The sequence below is a fragment of the Rana temporaria genome, chromosome 1 (genome assembly GCF_905171775.1).
Source record: "Rana temporaria chromosome 1, aRanTem1.1, whole genome shotgun sequence".
Classification (NCBI taxonomy): domain Eukaryota; kingdom Metazoa; phylum Chordata; class Amphibia; order Anura; family Ranidae; genus Rana; species Rana temporaria.
Genome location: NC_053489.1, coordinates 209,879,509 through 209,906,587, shown reverse-complemented (window position 1 = coordinate 209,906,587; position 27,079 = coordinate 209,879,509). Strand labels below are relative to the sequence as shown.

Sequence of the window (27,079 nt, the reverse complement as noted above, 5' to 3'; positions counted from 1 at the left end):
AAATTATGAACGCAACAGTTTTGTGTTTGCCTCTATTTATCATGAGCTGAACTTAAAGCGGGGGTTCACCCATCAATTTAACAGTTTTAAAAAGCAGTTACATTCCTGGCATGCCGGGAATGCTAACTGTCACATTGGTTGTGCTCTCAACCAAACTGTCAAACCATCCAATGGCTGGTGTCATAACTGATCACATGTGCAGCATCATGGCAGTTGAAGATTAAACAGAGGCCAAGACGCGCCTTAGCAGCCGTCAATCAACTCCTCTTCGCTTAGAAACGCCCATTCCCCGCTCGGAGCCGGAAAACAAGGGCTCATATAACGATAAGTACAAGTAAAAAAACCAAAAAAACAGCATACTGCAGATGTTAGCAGTATGCTACAGCTAATGTCAAAAAGTGGATTTTTGGGTGAACCTCCGCTTTAAAGATCTACAACTTTTTTCTATGTACACAAAAGGCCTATTTCTCTCAAATATTGTTCATAAATCTGTGTTGGTGAGCACTTCTCCTTTCCCGAGATACTCCATCCACCTCACAGGTGTGGCATATCAAGTTGCAGATTAGACAGCATGATTATTGCACAGGTGTTCCTTAGGCTGGCCACAATAAAAGGCCACTCTAAAATGTGCAGTTTTACTGTATTGGGGGGGGGGACCATAAAACCAGTCAGCACATGCTGAAACATGAGGTGATGGTCGTGGATGAATGGCACAACAATGGGCCTCAGGATCTCGTAATGGTATCTCTGTGCATTCAAAATGCCATAAATAAAATGCACCTGTGTTCATTGTCCATATCCTGAGCTTGCCCATACCATAACCCCACCGCCACCAGGAGCCACTCGATCCACAACGGTTCTGTTATCCTGACTGGGCGTCATATGACGTCCAGCAGGATAACATGCTGGCGAGCGGCGATCGCGAGTGTGGCGTGCCAGTCTGCATCTCCGATCGTGATAAGAAGCCTCTGTCAGAGGATTCTTACCACGTGATCAGCTGTGACCAATCACAGCTGATTATCGCGTCAACCTGGAAGTACCAGTAAACGGCATTCCTCGGTTTGCGATGACAGGGAGAGCCTATCAGCGGCTCTCCCTGTCAGAGGGAGGGGGGTCTGTGCTGATAATCGGCACATTGATTATCAGAACAGCCCCCTCAGATGTCATGCTTTGTGAAGGGGTCAAATACTTATTTTACTCATTAAAATGCAAATCAATTTACTTTTTTCAAATGCATTTTTTTTTTTTTGCTGTTATTCTGTCTCTAACCATTTTTTGTCAGTGGGCAAACGTACAAAATTGGCAGGGGATCAAATACTTTTTTTCCCCTCACTATATATGCTTGCGTCAGTCGGGAAGTGATTAATGTAGAATAGTATGTCTCTTCTGCATCAAAAATCCTACCTGTTCTCATTTTTTATTGTTGGGTAAAGTTCCACTTTCCAATTCACAAAGCTTCACCCAAGTGTAATCTTTATTTAGCCCCCATTCACATCGGTGCGATTTGACATGCGATTCAAATCGCAGCCTATTGCCGGCTATGGGCACGTCCCAATCGGTGCGATGCCGCACCGATTTTCAAAAGTAGTTCCTGCACTACTTTTGGCGACTTCATTAGACATCTGAACCCGCACAATTGTCTTTCAAGCCGAGGCGAAGTCGGACTGAAATGCGGCTTGAGTTCAGATGAAGTCGCACGTTTTCAAAGCCGTGTTTGTAACGGTAATTTTCAAATCTATTAGGAATTACTTGAATATAACTATTACTTTTTTGGAAAATAATTCTTACTTTGTGTTAAACTTTTGATCTGAGCCTACTGTTTATGTAATGGATCAATATATGTATAGCCTAAAGTCTTGGAATTCTCTTTGATATTTGTAGCTGTGGATTATGTTTTCTGAAACATGTGTGTGTTTTTTTTGTTTTTTTTAAACCATCACTACTGAAATCCTTGGTTTCATGGAATGTAGGCATTCCAAAGGAGATCAAAATTTAATTTCAAAGGTCAGTGTGTACAGCTTTTAAAATGCTGAGCTTGTTCTTGGGCAGGCAGTGGCATTTGGTGAATTAAGGGACATATATGGTAGATTTCACAAAGAAGAATATTGTACATTTATGTGCTTTTTTTTCTGTTATAGCTTAATCACTTGTTCACTAAGGTACATTTATAAACGACATGTTGACAAGTGGTTAAAGATCACTTTTGTAGGGTTTACAAAGTGTCACCTCCCTCCTGCTGGTGACACCCACGGTAGTTGCCGGGCTCTCCCTTTCCTCTGAGGAGCTAAGGACTGCGGGAAACAGCATCCCCAATGAGAGCAAGAGGACCATGGGGGACATCTTTTCCCTGATCCCTCCTGTCACTAATGACCTCAGATGCAACGTGTATTATCTGTGCTGGAATAGCTGCATTGGAGGAAAGGGGAGACATTCAAGGTCTTAAAACCCCCCTCCATAAAGAATACCTGTCTCCTGCCCATGCTGTCACATAGGGGGCTTGCGATAGCAATAATAAATAAAAAAAAATTGTAAAAAAAAAAGCTGTAGAGGTAATTTAAAAAAACATAGAGCACCCCTTTCACTGCCACACACACCCAAGATACAAGTGCAAGACAGAGCGAGCACATGTACAGTATGTAACATCAATTGTGCCACATATGTGAGGTATCATTGCTAATGGAGTGAAAGCAATAATCAACTGTAAACTGATTTGTCTGTAAAGGCTTTAAAAGTGTTGCTAAGGAGAGTTTTGGGTACCATATTGTTTTGTGATTTCACAGGCATATACAATTTTATGGCTTGACGTGCTTGCTATTTTATTTTTTTCACGTTAAAGTTTTATTGAAGGTTTAGAAATATTTACGTACAAGTGTATCGTAAGGCAATGGTGACCCAATACAAAGAGGATAAGCAAAGAAACAGTAGTGAATATAAACGCATCAAAACAAGATCATGAAACTATACATAGTAGTCCAGGATTCCGTTCCAGGTGGGGGGTGTTGCAACAAGGTATGAAAGTAAGTTAAGGAGACAGAGAGAGGGATATCTTTTCAATGAGGCAAGTATGATTGGGTTTAGTAAGCTAATGGCATAAAGAGGTAGAGTCCAGGTTGGAGTAGGTGAAGCAGGGGGTCCAGGCTTTCTGGAATTTAGGGTCAAGTTTTTTTTTTTTGTGAAAAGCCTTTGGCGTGTGAACACACCCAAAAAACTCCACCTGGTGCAGAAAAAATGTGCACACGCATAAGGAGTGTTCACAAAAACGGGCAGACGGGTGCAATGTTAGTGGTCCTCCTATGAAGAAGGGACCCAAAAACCCTGATCCCCCGGGGCGTCAGCCTCCAGACGGGGACTAAGGTACTGTGGTCCGAGCAACCAAAGCCGACACGGACCCAACTTCCTTGGAGGGACTGCCGAAACAGAACCCTCCCAGTACTAGGTGGGGCTCCCCCGAAGGGGGACCCCATGAGAGCAAGTGAACTAAGCCAGAAGGCCATGTCCACCTACTCCCAAGACGTTCAGGGCTGGCCCGAGGACTGGCAACCTAATAGTCACACAGTGAACAAAACGTGCACAAACAAAAATAAGACAAAAACGTGACAAACATAGGCTTAAATAAAATAAAGTGGGGGAAAGGGATAGTGAAGAGGAGAGAAAGAAGTGGTCATTGTGTTCTACAAAGATCAGGCCCTCCGGCCAGGAATAAAAAATTCCTCCGGTCCTAGCCAAATGGCCCGGCCCAGGAGGCAGGTGCTAAAAAAAGCGTGTATCTGGTGCAGTGACCGTGGTATCTTAAATCAATGTGACCCTCACTCACAGTGATTCTCAGATACCCCCGGACTGCCACTCCAGAGGCACATGCCCTTTAGGTTTTTCGTTCCATATCCGACCCCCCGACCGGCCAGTGCAGCCCTCCACCCCTGCCAGCTAGAGAGCCCTTCAAGGTTTTCTTGGGGAGAACTTAGGGTCAAGTTTGCTTTGGCGAACATAAGTTCCATCTGGAGATGTTGGTTGAGCATTTGATTGACTAGCAGTGGAGGGGGGAGAGATATTGTTCCTTGTTATTGAGAGTTTGGCTGCAATGAAATGTGGGTGAGGATAATGTGATATGGGGCTTCCCACGTTTCTATCCCCAGACCCAGAAGTGCAAATTGGGGGGGGGGGGGTTGCAGGATTGCCTGTGAGGCTGATAAATGAGGGCTTGAACAGACTGCCTAAAGGGAAGGAGCCGGGGGCAGGACAACCAGATGTGTATTGTAAACTCTGCTTCTCCGCAGTTCCTCCACCAAATGGATGAGTGGGTGGACGAGAACGGGATAGTTTTGTTGGTGTATAATACCATTGATTAAGTCGTTTCTGTGCCGTTTCCCAATGTGAAATGCATCTGGAGGCTTTTAGGGTGATGCGTGTTGCTAGGTGACAAGATGTTAGGTTTGTCACAAAGTTTTATGAGATTTCTAAATTGTTTCAATTGATGACAGTTTTTTGGGGTTCTGTGTGAGTCGAGCTTTTTGTAAAAGATTGAATCCCTTTGTAGAGGTTGTAGGATGTTCATAGAATTATATGATGTTGGAAGTGATGGTCTGATCTGACCATTTAATGGTGGCCAGGGCATGCCACATTCTTAAATATTTGAAGAAGTCTTTGTTGGGGAAATTGTATTTTTTGTGTAGGTCTTGGAAGGTGCATGTGTTTCCTTCATGGAGAATGCTCCCAATTGTGGTAGCACCAGCTGGTATCAAAGAGGATAATGACATATCAGAGCATAATAATTCTAGCGCTGACAAAGGAAAAGATTCCGTAACTTTTTTTACGAGCCCAGCAGTTTGAGATCCAGACTTTGATAGATGCATTAATTGTGCTTAGGTAGGATAATGCTGGTCGGTGTTGCATCCATATAGCAGCTAGGAAGGCTTTGGTGGAATGGCTGAGAGAGGTTTCTTCAATCTGTGCCCACAGAGGATGGGAGGTGGGTGACCACCTATGTTGATTTTGGTTTAGAAGGATGGCTTTTTAGTAGTTCTTGAGGTTGGGAGCTCCCATTCCTGCTTTGGACGTTGCGGTATACATGACAGACTGCTTGATTCTAGGATGCTTGCCTTCCCATATGAATTTTTTGAGGATACGTTGGAGCTTGTCCAGTTGAGAGGCTAATAATGGGACTGGGAGAGTGCTGAACAAGTATAAAAGGTGTGGGGGGAGAAACAGTTTAGCTTGTGCTATTCTACCATACCAGGAGGCCCGGTGGATCTGAGAGAGGAGCAGATATCTTGCAGTTTCTTGTGAAGTGCTTCATAGCTTGTATGAAGGTTGTTGCTTGAGGCGACTGTTCACTGTATCCCTAGGTAAGTAAACGTTGAGGCTGGGGCCCACGGGAATGGGGAAAATGTGAGAGTTAATTTTGTACTTTTTTATCTAGGTCAGGCATGTCCAAAGTCCGGCCCACGTTCCGGTTTTGAACGGCCCGCCTGGTCATTTTGACATGTATGTCTTTTGTGGCCCCCAACGAATCCCAGAGCGCCACAAAATAAATACATGCTGGCTGCCTTGGAGGAGGAGGGACGAGCGCTGTGCATACAGGAGTACTTCCTGTTTACACGGCAGCCTATGTAAAAGGAAGTCCCGTCTCCTGTGCTGCCATTGGACGACTGTTCTGTTCATCACAGGAGGCGGGACTTTCGATTAAAGAGGCCACCGATAAAATAGGAAAGTCTCCTATATGTCTGTTGGCACTTGTCCCGCCCCCTCCCTGTCTCCTCCAATGCTGCAGATGAATGAATCAGGCTGCAATGGTGAGTCTGCATTCATGGCAAGGGGGGTGCTGCATTCATGGCAAGGGGGGTGCTGCATTCAGGACAATGGGGGTGCTGCATTTATGGCACTTGTGAGGCTGTATTGATGGGCAGTGACCCTTATTTAAAAGTTTAAGATTTTTTTAAAGTGAAGGTGCATGTTATACGCCGATAAAGCTGATATATCCAAAAAAATACGCCTGAGCTCCTCTCTTTACCACACATAGCCACAAAGGTAAGAGAATTCTTGTTAGGCAGTGTATTAGTGATCAGAGGAACACACTTAGACCGAATTTTTAATGGTTCAAAGAATCTCAGGCAAAATGGTCGGCCCTCACGCATGTTCACTTCATCAATTCTGGCCCTCTTTGAAAAATGTTTGGTCACCCCTGATCTAGGTAAATACCTATCAAGTTGGATTGAGGGCAGTTAACGTTGTATAAAGATAATTGACCAAAATGGATCAGAAGATCATGGAGTGCTGGAAGAGACTGGAGGAAATTAGCCATAACTACAATGACATCATAAATTAGCATATAGCTGATTGATGGGTGGGTAGCATTTCTGATTTGTAATCTCGAGACGGGGAGATCGTATGGACGTTGCAAGGGCTTCCATCACTAGAGCGAATATTAATGGGGAAAGGGGGCAGCCCTGTCTTGTGCCATTTGAGATTGCAAAAGGATCAGAAGTCATACCAGACCGCCATACTTTTGCTGAGGGATGTGAATACAGAGCTAGTACTGCTGTGTTGATGTTGCCTGCAAATCCAAATTTCTGAAGGACGGATTTCAGGTGGACCAGTGGATTCTGTCAAACGCCTTCTCTGTGTCCAGAGAGAAGAGCAAAGAAGGCATTTTGTGGAATTCAACCCATTGTATGAGGTCTATGATTCTCCTAGTGCCGTGAGATATTTGCTGTCGTGGGATAAAGCCGCCTTGGTCAGCGTGTATTAGGGTGGGAATGTGTAATGAGTTACGGGAGGTGAGGTTTTTAGCTAATATTCTAAGATCAGAATTTAGATGTGATAATTGGTTGGGTCATCATGGGGTTTACTTGGTTTTGGAATAGTGATAATGAGGGCTTCTAAGGATTTCTTTGGAATGTCTGCTTTCTGCATAATATGGTTAAAGGATTTGCATAGGTGTGGAGTTGGGGAGTCTGCGAATGTGCTAAAGTACTCATTACAATAGCCATCAAGGCTTTGTGTAAAGGTGGTGAATTTGAAATTTCCGGCTCAGAAGGGGGCATTGAGGTCTGCTAGTTGTTCAGCCATATGGGTGGGCAGTTGTAGCGGGTGGAGGAAGTGTGAGATTCGAGAGGAGTGGCTGTAGCGGTATTCAAATTGTATAGAGATGCGTAGAAGAAAGCAATTGGCGATATCTATCTTTCACGGTGTTGGAAGAAGGATGCTCAGAACAGTATTCGGCTGCTGTGTGGAGGCACAGCTGGGAGGATTTTTGGCAGATTCAGCTTCCTGTTCAAGGCTGTATACCTTTGTGAAATAAAGGTTATTCATTGTATCAGATGTGCTCAGAAAGACCTGGATGATGCCATTGCTGCATCCTCCTCCTGAAGTTGCTGGTAGCCTGGCTGTCATTTTGATTCAATGTCTTCAGTTCTTTTTGAGTCACTGACCTGGAACAAGCATGCAGATCAGAAGTTTGGACTTCATTTGCTACATGCTTGATCCAGATCAGTGGCTCGAAATGTGTTGAAGTCAGAGATTTTGTATTCCAGACAGACAACTAGCATTTTATAAGGTAGTCAGAAGTATCAGCTTCTAGATTTGCCTTATCAAATGTTTGATAAATACACTCTAAATACAAGCATCATGTGCAGCTTTGAACATACAACTCCGGAATGTTGCCCTTGGTGGCAAGGTTTTTAAAGTGTAGCGCTACCCCCGCAGGAGCCGCTGGTTTGTTGGGATCGGCATATTGGGTTACCTCAAAGTTGTCTAGGGGTGCAGCTGGTGAATAAAGTAGTGAGCGAATGTCCAGTACACGAAGAAAGGTTTTCAAATGCTTTATTTCAGGCCCAACATAGCCAACATCAACATGTAGTAGGAAGGAAAGGTTGATGAAGCGATAGAGAACTTGCGGTATCAGGCCTGGATATAGAAAGAGCAATCCTGCTCTCAGCAGCACAATGATAGTAGTCACAGTTCGTTGCCACTCTAGCCAGAGTGGGTGAAGTGCCCCTGGACAGACTTCTGTCACAAGCCTGGCAGCCGAAGTGTCACTTTAAGTAGCTGGGAGGAACAGGCCTCTGCCACAGGCCTGGCTCTAGGGCCCTCTGCCACAGGCCTATTACTTGAATGAGCTAAATGGACGAATTGAGCAAATCCTCCCAGTAGATTGAACCAGGGCTGTGGAGTCGGAGTCGGGGGAAATTTTGGGTACCTGGAGTCGGAGTCGGCAAACAATGCACCGACTCCGACTCCTACTAAATTTAGATTGGAATAAAAAAAAAAAAAAGCAAGTTTAAATGTCCCAATTCACAAAAAGTTATAATTAATGACTTCTCTACTGTAAGAATAAAGACCAATGCATGCAGTGCCTCACGTAACCGCAAAACGAACACGTTAAGTGACCGTGAAGAAGCATGCTTTTCATGTGCTTCACTATATGGCACGCAACACACAATTAGGAGCTGCAATACTTATACTTTCCATAGTGTTGTGTTCTGCTTTTACAGGGAACGCATGTTAGAGAACCAGTAAGTGTCCAAATAAAAAAATTCCAACAGGAGTTTTATAAAGCACTAAAAGAAGTTGAAAAGTATGATCGCTCATCAAAACTTACTGTTGAAGAAGCCATCCTTGTTTATCCAGAGATCGTTAGTGATGTGGCCAGAATAGTTACTGCAATGCCACCCACCCAAGTCAGTGTCGAAAGATTATTTTCAGCCCTAAAAATAATAAAGCCCTGGTTCACACTGGGTACGATTTGGAACGATTTGAGATGCGATTTGACATGTCAAATCGCATCTCAAATCGGCGGCAATGGCACTGTCCTAATCAGTGCGACGCCACATCTGTGATTTCAAAAAGTAGTTCCTGTACTACTTTTTGCGATTTCGGGCCGCGATTTACATTAAATTGTGGCCGCAGCCGCGAAATCGCGGTAAAATCACGCATTTTACCGCGATTTTTAATTCGCAGCAGTGTGAACCTAGGCTCAGTCTGACTTAAGAGCCTCTTTGAAAGAGGATCTGGCAGAGGCAATTCTCTTCCTTAGAACTCTACATTGAATTGATTTGCATTTGCTAAGCCTAGAACTACATTTCAAGATTAATATAAACCATTTCTAGGTTTTACACATTTTGTTTTTGGTTCATTATTGATAAGCTTTGTTTTTGTTCTAAAACAACCAAATAATGTGGTTTGTATTTTTGAACTGGTAAAGATCCTGTTCCTGATGTTTATGCCTGCTGCTACTATCCAGCCACTTGATTGTTTTCATTGTGTTTGTCTTTTGCTTAAACTGTGCAATACAGTAGACTGTTGGCTTCCCAGCCAGTAGTCCTGTGGTAGGTTGCGTTTCTTTCCCTCAAGGAATGTATAAAATACATTCGCATATTAATACAGAGGAGTCGGAGTCGGGGAGTCGGAGTCGGAGTTGGAAGTACATAAAACTGAGGAGTCGGAACATTTATCTACCGACTCCACAGCCCTGGATTGAACATAGGTCACTGGATGATAGCAAAGAGTACCTGTCAGCATTCCAGTCACCAGATCCCCGGTGGTTCGTTCAAGCTCTGTTGGACAACCTGCCTCCGGGTTCTCCTCAAGCCAACCCCCCAAACGAGCGGCACCCAGCCTGGGATCTTCTCAGTAAAGCGGGGGACCCAGTAAGTCACTGGGGCCCCTCTCAGCAATTTCGAGCTCCGCGTAGTATATGACCCCAGCCTGAAAGGCCATCGCCGGGGTCCGTTGGATGCGTGCACCCTAAAGGTGGATGCCGCACCTGGAACCCGCGGAAAGAACCAATAAGGATGGCGTCTGCCACAGATATACCCCTCCCCAGCACCCGACATGGACTTTCACAGTATTGTTCATTTAAGCACAAGAGTCTCCATCTTGCTTGCAATGTTGCAATGTTTCCTTGTCTTTCAAAAACCACAGACTCAGCTTTCCTAGAAGTTCTCTCTCCTTCTTCTTCCCCTTCCTTCTCAAGGTTTTAGTTTTGCAACTGTTGGGCATAACTGACAACATGAAATGCAACATTATCCTATTTGCTAGTTTTTAATAACATCTCACACTTTTCTTATCTTCTGCATAAAACAATGTAATAATAATTATTGGTCCAATGGATATTTTAAACGGTGACTGCGTCCTGTGAATCTGTTCTTGCATATACAGAGTTTAAAAGGATTGTAAAATAACAAACATGTCTATACTTACATACTCTGTGCGATGGAATCTCACAGAGCCGCCGGGAAGCTTGTTTTTTCGGGTCCCCGGCTGCTGCTCCTGGCCCCTCCTTTCTGGCCAGTGCCCCCATGGGAAGCCACTTCCCATGGGGGCACTCGTGCATGCTCGCGCTTAAGTCACTCTGCTGCGTCTATTGACACAGTCAGCAGGACTCGGCCCAGCCCCCTCGTCGCTAGACTTGATTGACCGCACTAAAATCCAATGGCTCACAGTGTCCCAGCAGAACCGGTGAGACCCAGTAGTGAGGGGAGAAAAGATCTGCAGACTTACACTGCGCTGGATCGAATGAGGGCTCAGGTAAAAGTGGGGTGAGGGGGGATGCGAACACCTAAACATTTTTTACCTTAATGCAAGGAATGCATTAAAGTGGAGGTTCACCCAAAAAGTAAATTTTTAACATTAGATTGAGGCTCGTTTTTTTTCAAATCGAAGCCGTACTTACCGTTTTAGAGAGAGATCTTCTCCGCCGCTTCCGGGTATGGGCTGCGGGATTGGGCGTTCCTATTTGATTGACAGGCTTCCGACGGTCGCATACATCGCATCATGATTTTCTGAAAGTAGCCGAACGTCGGTGCGCAGGCGCCGTATAGAGCCGCACCGACGTTCGGCTTCTTTCGGGCTACTCGTGACGCGATGTATGCGACCGTCGGAAGCCTGTCGGAAGCCTGTCAATCAAATAGGAACGCCCAGTCCCGAAGACCATACCCAGAAGCGGCGGAGAAGATCTATCTCTAAAACGGTAAGTACTGCTTTGATTTAAAAAAAAAAAACACCCGATTCCCCTTCACAAAATGAGCATCAATCTAATGTTAAAAAAAATGTTTTAGGTGAACTCCCGCTTTAAGGTGTAAAATGTCTAGGTTTTACATCCACTTTAAGATTAAGTTAAGCTTTTGCATTATTGTTACATATTGCACCCATATTCAGGGTGTAACATGCAACTGTAGCAATGGCCCCCGAACTTTCCGATCCCCTGTTGTGTGACAGCAAGTGGGGGATCTTTCCCAGCCGCATCATTTATTCAGAGTTCTGTGAATGTGAAAACTACAAGTACTGACAGCCTTTGCTGAACTACCAGGGCACTGTTGAGCGCTCTAGGTAGTTCATTGAGTCTTCCTGGCAGTGTGTAACTGCCCACTGCTCTGCATTGCACCCATAATCTGCTGCTCGTGGGTGCTATGCTCTGCAAGCTTTTTTACAAAGATGAACTTATCCTTCCCCCCCCCCCCCCCCCCCCAGTGTTTCAACCAGAAATATCTATAAAACTTAATTTTCTGGCTAAAGGAGGCCCAGCATCATCTAGCACTTTTCTCTCCAGCCTGGCTGTCCCTGTCTCATTCCTTGCATTCATTTAATTTTAGTTCTTTCAATCATGGAGGCGCAGCATCTCAGGTGGGTGTTGCCTATGGCAATATACATATAAATGTAGCCTGCCCTAGAAATACCCACTCCACAGACTGACATCTACTCATCAAGGTATTTTGATGAATGTGTAACACCTCCTAAGAACTGCATTACTGCTTGTTTTAGGACTGAGGGCTCTTGAGAGGCATACTGAGGCAGGGTGCTGTGATTTTTTTTCAGGAAGCTGTATACAGCATCCTGCTGGTCTCCTTCAGCAGCCATGATCTGTTTGCTTGCATTGTATTGCAAAGCACTGGTTCTAAAATAAGGTATGTAATGAAAACAGGTTTTATTTTCAAATGTAATTAGCATGATGATTTGGAGAAAGGGGGGAGATAAGGAACCAGAGAAGGCAAAATATAAGCACATTAAAAGAGAAGTATGAGATAAAAAACAAAACAAAAAAACTCCCAAAGAATCATACTCACCTAGGTAAATGCAGTATTGGTTCTCTACCGCCTCTATACTGAGAACTGAGTGATCAATGACCGCCCGGTCTGCAGTGAGCAAAGAGCGGTGGCTGTCAGTCACCTACTCTCTGCTCTGCCCCTTCAGCACTCACTGGAGTGCTGGGCTGTGGAGGGGATGGGAGCAGATGGCTTAGGCTCTCAGTGGAGCACCGAGAAGCTGAGCCAGCTTCCGGCCAGGCATCTGGGTGGTTTCTGACATTAAAGTCGGGATCCTTCCAGAGCCTAGACCGGCTGAGTGACATTAGGCAACAGCGGACTTTAGGCCACTATCGGCTGAAGATGGGTCACAGGCATGCAGAACGAAAGGCACTGCCGTGACCCACAGGAGACGTATGGTCAAAAGAGCTTTGGCCCTACTTCTCCTTTTAAACTTCACTGGAAAAGTTAGATATGCAGATCTTTACTTTGTTGCTTTATATAAGATGTTTTGTTATGTGCTATTGGCTTCCATATTTGTGGTATTTAGTAGTAAAATGTTTCTGGACCTTCTTTATTGCTCTATTGCAGGTACAGAAGCTGCTGTGTATGTGCCCTGTTGACTTCCATGGGGTATTTCAACTGGATGAGAGAAGAAGACATGCCCTTATTGCTTTAGGCATTTTCTTGGTTGAATCTGAACTTCAGGTATGTGTTATACTATTCATTTAATTTATGACCTTTTGTTACTGTCAGCCCACAATTACTCTTTTCAGGTTATTTGTTGCTCTTTATGTACTGTTGGGGAGTTTTCCCTTCACAACCTGTCCCAGAGACACAAAGAGAAAGTTGGATAAAATCTTCTAAAGTGAGGGGAATTCCCCTCTTATAGAGTTCTTTGTGGAACAGGTGTCCCTAATGGGAGATTTCACCTCTCTTCTTGTTCTGGGGCCAAATATAGTGGGGGCAAAAAAGTATTTAGTCAGCCACCAATTGTGCAAGTTCTCCCACTTAAAAAGATGGGAGATGCCTGTAATTGTCATCATAGGTCAGGGCTCGACAAAATCCGGGCGCCAGGTCGCAATTGCGACAAGAAATTGTGACCTGGCGCCCGCGTCCGCCAGTAATTGAGGCCGCGGCCGCTGCGGGCCCGCCGTGATCGCGCGGCGGAGGAGGTGGTGGCGCACGGAGGCAAAGGATCCTGTGTCTCCGTGCTCCCCCACCACCGCGCGATCGTGGCGGACCTGTGACGGCCTGTAATTTAGGCCGCGGCTTTGCAGCCTTGTGAAGGCCTAAGCTTCCTTCTGTGACCTTGTGCCATCTGGTGGCCGTTGTCATTACAAGTAAAACAGCAGTTCTAATGTGTGTTTTTTTACTGTTTTCACTGCCATTTCCTTCCCTCTAATTAGAACCCCCAAACATTATGTATATATTTTTTTTATACTAACACCCTAGAGAATAAAATGGCGATCGTTGCAATACTTTCTGTCACACCGTATTTGCGCAGCGGTCTTACAAGCGCAGTTTTTTTGGGAAAAAATACACTTTTTTTTATTAAAAAATAAGACAACAGTAAAGTTATCCCAATTTTTTTTTTTATATTGTGAAAGATAATGTTATGCCGGATAAATTGATACCCAACATGTCACGCTTCAAAATTGCGTCCGCTCGTGAAATGCTGACAAACTTTTACCCTTTAAAATCTCCATAGGCGACGTTTAAAAAATTCTACAAGTTGCATGTTTTGAGTTACAGAGGAGGTCTAGAGCTAGAATTATTACTCTCGCTCTAACGATCGCGGCGATACTTCACATGTGTGGTTTGAATACCGTTTACAAATGCGGGCACTACTCGCGTATGTGTTCGCTTCTGCGCGCGAGCTTGGCGGGACGGGGCGCGTTTTCTGGCTCCTAACTTTTTTAGCTGGCTCCTAGATTCCAAGCAAATTTGTCAAACCCTGTCATAGGTATACCTCAACTATGAGAGACAAAATGTGGAAACAAATCCAGACAATCACATTGTCTGATTTGGAAAAAAATTATTTGCAAATTTTGATGGAAAATAAGTGTTTGGTCCCCTCTACAAACAAGCAAGATTTCTGTCTCTCACAGACCTGTATCTTCTTCTTTAAGAGGCTCCTCTGTTCTCCACTCATTACCTGTATTAATGGCACCTGTTTGAACTTGTTATCAGTAAAAAAGAAACCTGTCCACAACCTCAAACAGTCACACTCCAAACTCCACTATGGTGAAGACCAAAGAGCTGTAAAAGGACACCAGAAACAAAATTGTAGACCTGCACCAGGCTGGGAAGACTGAATCTGCGATAGGCAAGCAGCTTGGTGTGAAGAAATCAACTGTGGGAGCAATAATTAGAAAATGGAGACCATACAAGACTACTGATAATCTCCCTGGATCTGGGGCTCCACACAAGATCTCACCCTGTGGGGTCAAAATGATCACAAGAACGGTGAACAAAAATCCTAGAACCACACAGGGGGACCTAGTGAACGACCTGCAGAGAGCTGGGACCAACGTAACAAAGGCTACCATCAGTAACACACTACGCCGGGCTGCATTGCCGGACGTGTCCCCCTGCTTAAGCCAGTACATGTCCGGGCCCATCTGAGGTTTGCTAGAGAGCATTTGGATGATCCAGAAGAGGATTGGGAGAATGTCATATGGTCAGATGAAACCAAAGTAAAACTGTTTGGTAGAAACACAACTTGTCGTTTTTGGAGGAGAGAGAATGCTGAGTTGCAACCAAAGAACACCATACCTACTGTGAAGCATGGGGGTGGCAACATCATGCTTTGGGGTTGTTTCTCTGCAAAGGGAACAGGACGACTGATCCGTGTACATGAAAGAATGAATGGGGCCATGTATCGTGAGATTTTGAGTGCAAACCTCCTCCCATCACCAAGTGCATTGAAGATGAAATGTGGCTGAGTCTTTCAGCATGACAATGATCCCAAACACACCGCCAGGGCAATGAAGGAGTGGCTTCGTGAGAAGCATTTCAAGGTCCTGGAGTGGCCTAGCCAGTCTCCAGATCTCAACCCCATAGAAAACCTTTGGAGGGAGTTGAAAGTCTGTGTTGCCCAGCGACAGCCCCAAAACATCACTGCTCTAGAGGAGATCTGCATGGAGGAATGGGCCAACATACCAGCAACAGTGTGTGACAACCTTGTGAAGACTTGCAGAAAACGTTCAACCTCTGTCATTGCCAACAAAGGATATATAACAAAGTATTGAGATGAACTTTTGATATTGACCAAATACTTATTTCTCACCATAATTTGCAAATAAATTCTTTCCAAATCAGACAATGTGATTGTCTGTCTGGATTTGTTTCCACATTTTGTCTCTCATAGTTGAGGTATACCTATGATGACAATTACAGGCCTCTCTCATCTTTTTAAGTGGGAGAACTTGCACAATTGGTGGCTGACTAAATACTTATTTGCCCCACTGTATACATTTTTGGATTTCCCCTCACTTCCTGTTTCATTGACAATGTTCACCTGTACAAACAAACATTTAGCCCAGGTTCACACTGCTCCGACATGAAAGTCACTCGACTTCTGATCCGAATTTGCCCTGCAACTTAATGTGACCTTTTACACTCTATGGTATTGACATTGTATCAAAGTAGTACAGGAACCTTTTCTAAAGTCAGACAGACTTGTATGGTATCAGTTAAGACAGCGCCCATAGGGAAACCTTTAATTTCACATGTAATCCGACTTAGGATCCGACTTGTGAGACCCCATGTCGCATCAGTGTGAACTGAGCCTTAATCTCTCCTACAGAGGCAAAATGCAATAAAAACTTTCCTCCAGTCTAGTCAAAGTTTAAAAAAAAATATATATATATATCTTTTTTTGTGCCACCTAAGGCAAAAGGCATAATGAGCTAGTATGCACCGCATACTAGCTCATTATGAAATACTTACCTTAGAACTGCGCTGTGAGTGGCTAGAACGGCGATGTCGTCACTCCTGCACATGCGCAAGGGAGATTTCTTTCCGTCAAGGTCCGGCGTCTGCCGAGAATCCTCTGTGCGCATTCGCCGCTGTAGTCAGCGGCTAATTGCGAGGGAAATACTCCTAAACCGTAAAGGTTTAGGACATTTTTTTTTTACCTACAGGTAAGCCTTATTATAGGCTTACCTGTAGGTAAAAGTAAAAAATTTGACTATACAACCACTTTAACATACACAAAAGATGGGTTGGTTTTCTTGTACTGTAAAGTCTGTAGTCATATAATGTTTTCAGCTCTCCCACTGCATTCCCTCCTTTCATGTTATTTGTATGCCATTACAGAATGAGCAGTTTCTAAACAGTAGTAACTGCTGCTTGCAGTCATTTAGACAGGTTTTACTGCAAGTGTTCTATTTACCAATTAAAGATGAATACTGCATAAATTATATATCCTTTTTTTTTTTTTTTTTTTTAGCACAAAGACCAAGTGGTTCCCTATCTTCTGAGACTTTTGAAAGGTCTTCCAAAGGTTCTGTGGATAGAGGAGAACACCTTTCGGAAAGCTAAAGGTGAGGATATACTATACCAGTACATTTAGCACTTGTATAATGTATATTTATAAATGTATTTATCCAACATTCATCCGGTTATCAACTTTTCAATTGGAAAAATATGTGAAACCTGTATGAAAGCTGAGGGATGTAGAAACACATCTCACTGGGTTTAAGTACATTAAAGTGATATTAAAGGCAATTTTATTATTTGAAATAACAAACATGTCATACTTCTCTGCTCTGTGCAGTGGTTTTGCACAGAGCACCCCCAATCCTCCCCTTCTTGGCTCCCCCACCGGCGTTCTTTGTCCCTCCCAACTTCCAAGTGCCCCCAGAGCAAGCAGCTTGCTATTATAACGGCACCCAAGCGGGCTCGGTCCTGAGCTGCAGCTCTACGTGTCCATTCACACTCAGAGCTGTGACTCGGCCCACCCCCTCTCTCCTCATTGGGTCACTGGCCGTGATTGAAAGCAATGGAAGCCAATGGCACCCACTGTTGTCTCAGCCAGTTGAGTAGGGAGAATCCCTGAAGAGTCAAGGCCCTCGTGTCCGTCGCTGGATTGCGATGGGGCTCAGGTAAGTATTAGGGGGGCTGGGGGAGGCTGCTGCACTCAGAAGTTTTTTTTACCTTCATGCATTTTAAAAAACCTTCATCTTCATCTGTCTGTTTTTATCGGATCGGATGTCGGCGAGTGCCAACGCTTTTCCATAGAGGGCAATAGATGGTCTGATCGGGTCCACTTAAAAAAACTTACAGGTGGACCCGATTGGTCTGCCCTTGTGAAAGGGGCCTAAATATTGCTAGCCATGGGGACATGTACACTATATTGTCAAATGTATTTGAGATGCCTGCCTTTACATGTACATGAACTTTAACCACTTACCGCCCCACGTACATTTGTTGCGGCAGGGCGGCTCTTAAGCCGTGGCTTTGTGTCTAAATGGACACAGAGCAGGGGCTCGGTTCAGGTGCCCAAATAGCAAGCTGCTTTCTGTGGGGGGCAGGAGAGCCGACAGGGGACCTGAGATGAGCATCTTGGCTGCTCTGCAAAACCACTGCACGCAGCAGGTAAGTATAACATGTTTGTTATTTTAAAACTAAGACTTTAGTATCATTTTAAGCTTAGGCTAGATTCACACTTGTGTGAGTGGTTGCGGGTGCAGGACAGTGTGTGAATTGCACCTGTTCAGGCATCCACCCACAGCGCACTGCTCCATTGCAGACGTACAGGACTGCCATTCATTCTTTATGGCCAAAGCATCTAAAAACGCAGTGCGTTTTCGGTTGACAGAAATGGCATGGTGAAAAAGCACCATGCGATTTCCCTCTGGCTGTGTTTTTAAAACAGGCGCAGGAACCTTTTTCCAGTATGAAATATGGGCACAGCAGCCCATTCAAATTAATGTATTTTATATGTTTGTGATGGTCGTTAACAGTCACAGTCTATTGGTATTAGGGGAAGATAACCTCTATTATTGAGGTCTGCTTGAAGGCATAAACTACATAAGGGCAGTGTTATGTGAGAAATGTAATCCATGGCAAAATTACTTGCTAAATAATTGATTAAGAAATAAGGAAGGCTTACACAGTAGTATGACAAATGGTATTACACAGCCCTGCAGCTTAGTATAAAAACTTTGGAAACTGGTGTTTTTTTTACATTTTTGCTGTTAGTACATTGATGGAGAAAGAAGAATGGATGTCCCCTTTGACATTGGAGTCCCTGCCATGCAGTAGTGTGGATTGGCTTCAACTGCACTTGTAAACGGTGCTTTCCTTTGTTGCGTTGTCACTCAAAAATCCAGCTAGAAAAATCAGTGTTTCACATCTATAACCTTATGCTTTTATGGTCCTGCATTAACCTCATATTCTACTAGAAGGTTGCTCTGCACGCAAATTGGGGCTCCCTGTATTAAGATAACAGGGCTGTGTGAGGAGATTTCTACCCTGTGTAAAGAAATGTCCACAATTTTCCTATGTGAATTTTGAATAATAAATGCTTCTGTATGCGAGCCAACTCTAGATTTAGGTTAGGGATTAATGGTCTTTATCACATATAAAGTCAGTTTTACTTTTTATATCACAGGTACACTTCCAGTTGCAGAGACCTTCAGCTTCTGCCTGGTTACATTACTGTCAGATGTCGCCCATAGAGATGTGTCATTCAGAGGACAGGTAAGATGTGCTCCTAGATATGCAGGTGGCATGTTGCCTAGATTTAGTTTCCGGACAGATCTTCTTTGTAATTCTATTACACTGGTTAGGCAAAACAACAAGCCCCTGCCTCAACTCTGTAGCTGGTTTAAGGGCCAGTTCACACCATAGAAATGCAGTCCCGATGCGTTTCAGATTCTTTTCTGCATGCGCATTTTTGGTGCAGTCTAGTGCATTTCCCCCCTCTTCTTCTTTTATTATTTTTTTTCTAAACCTTTAATAAGGACATGTATGTTACAATGAGTTTTTGGTGAGTTTTACAGCTTTTCAGTGCAGTTTCTTAAATGGAAAGCACTGGAACTGCAAGCACCGGTGAACTATGCCATTGAAAACCATATAGCCTGCTGCAATGCATTTTTGATGCAGAAGAAAAACGCACTGGACTGCATGTTGTGTAAATGGTTGGAGCACCGAGGAGACAGAGAAAATCTGCGGATGATGGAGGCGCGTAAACTGACCACAGTGACAGGGCTCAGCAGCCACGATACACTGTGGTCAGTTTAGAGGGGGGAGGGTATAGCCAGGCAAGATCAGCACGGTATTGCAGGTGATATAGGTGTACAAACACTGTGCTGTATAACATGCTTTAAGGGAACAGGATTATTTTTTAATTTTTTTGGGGGTTAACAAACACTTTAACTATCACAACAAAGACGGTCCTTTCCAACTCTAGCTTAAAAACGCCTGTTGTTTTTTTATCTTAGAGGGTTGCCAGTCTGCCATAATTTGTTCTTATTACAAATCTAAGACCGCGTACACACGACCGGTTAAACCGATGAGAACAGTCTGATGGACCGTTTTCATCGGTCCAAACCGATCGTGTGTGGGCGCCATCGGTTATTTATCAATCGGTTAAAAAAAAGCCAACTTGTTTTAAATTTAACCGATGGATTCCTAACCGATAGAAAAAAAACGATCGTTAGTAGGCACAACCATCGGTTAAAAACCCACGCATGCTCAGAATCAAGTCGACGCATGCTTGGAAGCATTGAACTTCGTTTTTTTCAGCACGTCGTTGTGTTTTACGTCACCGCGTTCTGACACGATCGTTTTTTTAACTGATGGTGTGTAGGCACGACTGACCATCAGTCAGCTTCATCGGTTAACCTATGACAACGGTCCTTCAGACCGTTTTTATCGGATGGACTGATCGTGTGTACAGGGCTTAAGATTTTAATACCTGTGTTGTGAGCTTTGAAATGTTATTTCTCTGCAGTGCTTATAGATACATAGAGGAATGATTTTATTTTACTGCTTGTTCAGAATAAGTAAATATTTTATTCTGCATAATATAGGCACGCTTTAGTATGTTTGTGTGTGTGTGTGTGTGTGTGTGTGTTGATACGTGTCTCGTGTTTTTCCAGCGCACCACTCCAGCTTTCACACTGGAGTGAATAGAGCAGCTGTTTAATGGCGAATTGCAGGCACTATTTTTAATGCTATAGCGCCTGCAAAACGCCCTCAGTGTGAAAGGGGTCTTATTTGCTACTCTTTTGGTCTATGAATTATACTAATGAAAGTATTTTTTTATTTTACATCTGTTTAATAAGTGCCTGAAGTGTAGTGATCAGATAACTTCCTGTTTTCTCTGCCTGCTTTTCATTCTTATCTGTTTTTAAATATTAACTATCTCTGTTGACTAGAACACCCCATATTTGTTAGAAGATTGAGTGTTCTGTGTAGGATAATACTACTGCTCTTCCATAGTTACAACGCGTTGGGGGAGCATTGTCATCCTAAGACAGCAAGTGTGTGATCGTTTGGGTGAAAAATAAAGGGGAACTGAAAAACAAATAGTAATAATAATAATCATAATGCGGCCATCACATCTAGGTACTGATAAACTGGTGATATATTTGTTTTTTTGTGGGATATTGAGCATAAGTCCTATTTCTTAAAGCCTAAGGTGTACGTTTAATAAACCGTGATAAGCCGAGATCATGATGATCACCACTTATATCAGAGCATTGCTGGTTTAATAAGCTGAGATAAGGAGCAGAGAACATATTCTCCGCTTCTCATCACAGCACATGGCTGTTTTGTCACAAACGGCCAGTTTAATAAACTGAAATCTGCCGATCTCGCAGCCCTTCCACTGAAATACCTCCCTTCCAGATTCACCAGCTCTGAGGTGGAGAATCTGGCAGAGAAACTGGTGTTATTAGGGGAAGAAGGCTTATATATTTATTTAAAAAAACACACACACACACACACACACATGTTTTATATGGATACTGTGTGTGTGCGCATGTATATGTGTGTGTGTGTGCGCATGTATATGTGTGTGTGTGTGTGTGTATATATATATATATATATATATATATATATATATATATATATATATATATATATATATATATATATATATATATATATATATATATATATATATATATATATATATATATATATATACACAGTATTTTTATATACCGGCTGCAGAGGAGATTATTTTCCTGAGAACTGCCGAGGACTGAACCGATAAACATATGTTTATTAAACGGACACCTAAGTGTAGCAAGGATGGGAAAAAAAATGCAAAATCAGCTTAAGGGACACAACTTACAGTCAGTAGGATGTGTCCCTTGTGCTGGTTCCTCTTGAAGTAGAACTACAGGCAAAATGTTTTTTTTTTTTTTTTTTTTTTAGTTTTGGAGAGAGGCGAAGGGATTGAAACCCTTGTCAGATTTTAATGCTGTCTAAACTCCGGTTAGGGAGATTCACCCTCTCTGTTTATCCTGTTTACCATTATCATTGAAAGTGAAAGTAAAACATGCATTTTGGGTTGTCCCAAGAAAAGTAATAGCTGGGAAATTTTCCAGTGGGGACACTAGTTCTGGTGACCTTGGGGTCCCCAATGAATTCCCTTAATTTGCAGGGATTTCCTCTCACTTCCTGTTTGGCTTTGGTACAGGAAGTAAAGGCAAACCTCTGCAATGGGACACAGATGGTGGAAAAAAATCTGACCCATACCCTATCCAAAATGGGAAAAAAATGTTGTCTATAGTTCTACTTTAAGGCAAAAGGCAGCAGGTGCAAGTCAATGGGGTGAATGAAAGGACAAATCTGACCAGAAAACGTGTTTTATGCCTACTGTGAGACATCATTTGATGATGATTGGCAAGCAAATAATTTACTGACTAATATCCCCCATGCATTTTTAAAGGTGTTGATGTGTGAATATCTTGTTTTAGGAATCCTCCTAGCAGCAAGAATGTAATAAGCATACTTTCTTTGTACACAGGAAGGCTTTGATAAAATGTGTCACATTTGGCATCTGTTTATGTCTACCATGTATACAGGGGTCACGTGTCATATACTGTTTAAAGGTACACTGTTCCATATACTGAAAATCTCGAGGTGCTGGTGCCTGTAAACCTATGGCTTCATTCCTAGCATCCACATCTCTCTGGCAATAGATAACATGTTTGTATGTCATGTGTCCTCAGATATTGGAGACAATCTTGGATGTGATGCAATGTCTTCTTGGAATGTGCCAGTCTGTACAGATTCAGGACAAAGGTGAACTGATTATATGAGACCTCAGTTTTTGCATATGATTCATTTTGGCACCTTTTCAGTCTGTATGTGTTTGTAATGATATGTTAGGTTTATGTTTAATGGGGCATGTCAGAGGTATTATTTTCTAGTTAAAAAATAATTAAAAAAAATGCTGTTGGATCCTCTGTTGATTCCATTTTTCTTATTTGATCTATATGCACACAGTTTTCCAACCTTCCCCTTCTTGTCATCATGCAGCTACATTGGACTAGTGTGCATGCTGCTCTGTTTTATTCCCATTTTTCACTGCAGCTTTTATAATATTAGTTTAGTATGTACTCTGTACTTGTTTTAAGGAAATTACACCCCTGCATTCTGATGATGTCATGATGGATTTTCTAAGGCCCCTATTAGAAGAGGCGGAATTCATCGAAGTGGACCCACCTGCTGAGCGGGGGATCTCTCTGCTGATCCCTGCTGAGCCGGCGGATAATAGGTCCAGACACAGCGCGCTGTTCTCTATGGGGTGGTCGGATGGAAACTGACTGCATTTCCATCTCTATCTGATTGTCATCTCGATCCGCCAGATTGGCAAACGTATCCCCATCCATCTGTTTTTATCAGATGCCGGCGGGAGACAGTGGACACATGCTGACATCCGCTGCCCCATAGAGAACAATGAGTGGTCCGATTGGGTCTGCCTGAAAAACGAACAGGAGAATCTGATCGGTCCGCTGATGTGAAAGTGGCCTACGTCAAAAAACGTGGGCGTGTGATATTTAATTTTCTGAAGTTTGTGCACATCCGTCCTTGTGCTTACATTCATCAGTTTATCTATTGATTGCATTTACATTGCATACAATGTACAAGCATATTAGAAAACCTAGCTGATATGTTCAGGTATAAATTATATGGAAATGTTATGTTTGTGTTTTTGCCTTTATGGTGTCTGCATTTTGCTGCACAATATAATAAATCTCAGTCATCATTTTCTGCAGAGTACCTGTGTAAATATGCAGTGCCATGTTTGATTGGCATCTCTCGGGCATTTGGACGATACAGCAACTCTGAAGAATCTCTTCTGTCCAAGCTGTTTCCCAAGATCTCTCCTGAATCATTAAAGGCTCCAGAGGAGCTGGAAGGGATCCGCAGGCGCTCTTTCAATGATTTCCGATCTATTCTACCAAACTCACTGCTAACAGTATGTCAGGGGGACTCGCTGAAGAGGAAGACCAGCAGCGTATCTAGTGGGTCACAGGTATAACATTGTAATATTCACTTTCTGCTAAGTTTAGAAACTTTTAGATGTGTTTGAGTGCTTAAATCCTTTTTATTGCATACCATAGTGATAGACTTAATGTATGACAGTTGCCCAAGCATCATAGTCTTTTACGGTTTTACATTTATCCCTAGTAAAGTACAGTTTAAAACTGTCATGCAGATGTGGTAACATAACCAATATTACTTAAAAAAAAAAAAATTATTTATAGGCTACTTTCAAAACACCCAAGATCACCATGCAACAGTGGTCATCAACCCTGTCCTCAGGGCCCACTAACAGGCCAGGTTTTATGTATTACCTTGGGGAGATGCAGACGAGAATACTGCAATCACTGAGCAGCAAATGATATCACCTGTGATGTATTTCAGTTATCTTGCAAATCTGGCCTGTTAGTGGGCCCTGAGGACAGGGTTGATGACCACTGCCTTACAGGATAGCAACGAAAAATAAATATACATTACATAAAAATTTATGACAAAAACAAATCAATGAAGTCAGACAGAATATGCTAGTTTAAAGAGATTTAATTTTAAGATGTTATTTAAAGACAGGTAGGAAGTAAATGTTACAGATGTCAGGAGGCAGGGCATTTCAAAGTCGAGGGTTAGAGCGGTTAAAGGCTCTCAGTCTTCTAGTGGTCAGGAAGGTGGATGGAACATTGAAATGGATGGAAGAAGAAGACCTGAGAGTGCGGAAGGGTCTATTGATATGCAGGAGTTCAGAAAGGTACGGAGAAGCTACGTTGTGAATGACCTTAAAGATAAGTAACGGAATCTTGAAATCAATAAGATATCTGACCGGAAGCCAGTTGAGGTGCTGAAGGACAGGAGTAATATGATTAAAGGAGGGGTTTCTGGTGATGACAAAGGCAGACGAGTTCTGCATGAATTTTAGTTTATGGAGGTACTTCAGAGAAGTACCAAAAAGAAGGGAGCTGCAATATTGTATGCGGGAAGTGGCTAGATTGTGAACAAGAACAGCAGTGCTGTTGGGTGTGAGGAATGGACAGAGGCAAGTAATCTTGTGTAGATGAAAATATGCTGACCGAGTAACATTAGTAATGTGGGCTTGGAAAAATAGTATACTATCAAGAATGTTACTCAGACGTTGTGCCTGAGGGGGGAGAGAGGCTATGGATTTATCAAAATGAACTGAAAAACTGTTAAACTTTGTCAGGGTGGATTGCGTACCAATGAGGAGAACCTCGGTTGTATCACAGTTTCATTTGAGAAAGTTGGAAGAAGGCCAGGATTTAATTTCCTGTAAACAGTATGTAAGGGATTTGGAAGGGAGGAATGGTGGTAGTAGGTTTAGTGGAGGGGTAGAGCTGGATGTCATCCACATAGCAATGGAAGTGGATGTTAAATTTACAAAATATGAGACAGAGGAAGGAGATAGATTATGAACAGAAGGGGCCCCAGGACAGAACCTTGTGGCACACCAGTAGAGAGTGGAGATTTGAAAGAATTGAGTTGGATGAATTGAGTACGGCCAGAAAGATGAGATTTAAACCAGTACAGGGATGTGTCCGTTAATCCAATGGTGGCTAATCTGTGAAGGAGGTTGTTATGAGAAATGGTATCAAAGGCCGCACTCAAAATGAGGAGGATGAGAATAGTTATGAGTCAGCTGCCATGAAGAGATCACTTGTTATTCTTGCCAAGGCAGGTTCAGTGGTATGTAGGGGACAGAAACCAGCCTGAAATTGATCGAATAAGTCAGAGTCCAATAGGTAAGTATAGACCCGAGAAGCAACTGTTTTTTTAAGGGATTTTGGATAGAAAAGGAAGGTTGGAGATGGGTCTAAGGTTACTGAAGTCAATGGGGTGTGAACAAGATTTATTAAGTATGGGAGTTATTACAGCTGTTTTGAAAGTTCTGTTTTAGTTCTTGATGATAATATTGTTAAAGCCCATCTCCACAGAATTATTTTTCTCTTTAGCTCTTGTGGAGAAGTTTTAGATTTTTTTTTGTTCCTCTGTTCTACAATTGGGGAGATTTTCCTTCATGATCTTTCCCTGTGACACCCATTCAAGGAATGAGAAAAGCAGTTGTAACAGGAAGGCACAGTCCGCAATAAAAAAGATTGGGGTTGACTTGCTCTTGCATTAGAGCAGTGTTTCTCAATTCCAGTCCTCAGGCCCCCCCAACAGGTCAGGTTTTCAGGATTTCCCTCAGATGAAAAGGCTGTGGTGATTACTAAGGCAGTGAAACTGATCAAATCACCTGTGCAAAATAATGGAAATCCTGAAAACCTGACCTGTTGGGGGGGTCTGAGGAATGGAATTGAGAAACACTGCATTAGAGACAGTCCATTTTACAAAATGAATGATAGAAAATAAGGTAAACCAGTGTTTATTTGAAAAAAACAGGTGTATAACATGCACCCTAACTTTAAGAGGGAAGTTTCCGGGAAAAAACTTTTTACAGCCCCCTACGTATAACACGCAGGCACAGTTTACCCTCTATTTTCAGGGTAAAAATATGAGTGTTATACGCCAATAAATACAGTAATTTGTCTGAGGTGAACACAGCTTCGTTTTATTTATGATGTTTAGTGAACATTCACTTTGAACACTCACCATCTCTTCAGTAAATCCACATTCACATGCATCAGTCTCTATCTCTATCCCTTTAGTAGATCAACAAAAATGAAAATCTTTTTTCACTCTGCTAAAACTACAGTATATTTTTGATTCCGTGTCCCCATTGGAAACAGGACAGGAAGTGATGACATATGACGGAGGCTTTAACCCTGTCTAAAACAAAATAAAACATTTTGATTAGTGTTCACTTTGAATGTGTTTTGTAACTTAAAGCAGAGTTTTGGCATTTTCTAAATGTATGTCCTTTCATCCTGCGTTTTTATAATATAAATCTGGTCACTTACTATTTTACAATCCACCGCCGATCCGCATAGATATTCAAAAAAGATAGTTTATAAAACTATGTCCACGCCGTTGTCATTTTGCTTGTGGGCATTGTGAAGCCTACAGGCACTTAGGGCCTGATCCACAAAAAATGGCCGTAACTTAACTTTAGCCATTTAAGTTACACCGCCGCAAAATCTCTACCTAAGTGCCCGATCCACAAAGCACTTACCTAGAAATTTTGAGCGGTGTAACTTAAATCTAATCTAATGGGGCGAGTCCCATTTAAATTAGGTGTGCTCCCGCGCCGGACGTACTGCGCATGCTCCCGACGCGATTTTCCCGACGTGCATTGCGCGAAATTACGGTACCCCGAGTTTTGTGAATCGCGCCGGGTAAAAAAAGTTGCGTCAGGGAAAAAAAGAGATGCGGCGGGAAAAAATTTTTTTAAAAAAATTTGACAGCGTCGCGGGAAATAAGGGTCTACTTTTACATGGTGTACTAACTTTACATACAAAAAGAAGGTACAGCGCTAATTAATATGTGAAATTTCGAAAATGTGTGAACAAAATGAAAAGATGAATACCAAAAAAATGAATATTCAATATAATGAAGTGATAAAAATGAAAGTGATAATAAAAAATATATATAACAGTCCA

At 42.8% G+C, this 27,079-nt stretch overlaps 1 protein-coding gene across 2 annotated transcripts in view; it reads left to right on the top strand.

Moving 5' to 3' along the window:
- The window catches only part of PI4KA (phosphatidylinositol 4-kinase alpha), a 163,742-nt gene that overhangs the window by 4,369 nt on the left and 132,294 nt on the right, over nucleotides 1-27,079 (top strand). For both annotated transcript variants that reach the window (XM_040348472.1, XM_040348480.1), the window contains exons 2-6: nucleotides 12,609-12,725; nucleotides 16,474-16,567; nucleotides 18,640-18,728; nucleotides 22,217-22,289; nucleotides 23,267-23,526. In XM_040348472.1, coding sequence (XP_040204406.1) covers nucleotides 12,609-12,725; nucleotides 16,474-16,567; nucleotides 18,640-18,728; nucleotides 22,217-22,289; nucleotides 23,267-23,526 — 633 coding nt within the window. The remainder of the gene's footprint in view (nucleotides 1-12,608; nucleotides 12,726-16,473; nucleotides 16,568-18,639; nucleotides 18,729-22,216; nucleotides 22,290-23,266; nucleotides 23,527-27,079) is intronic.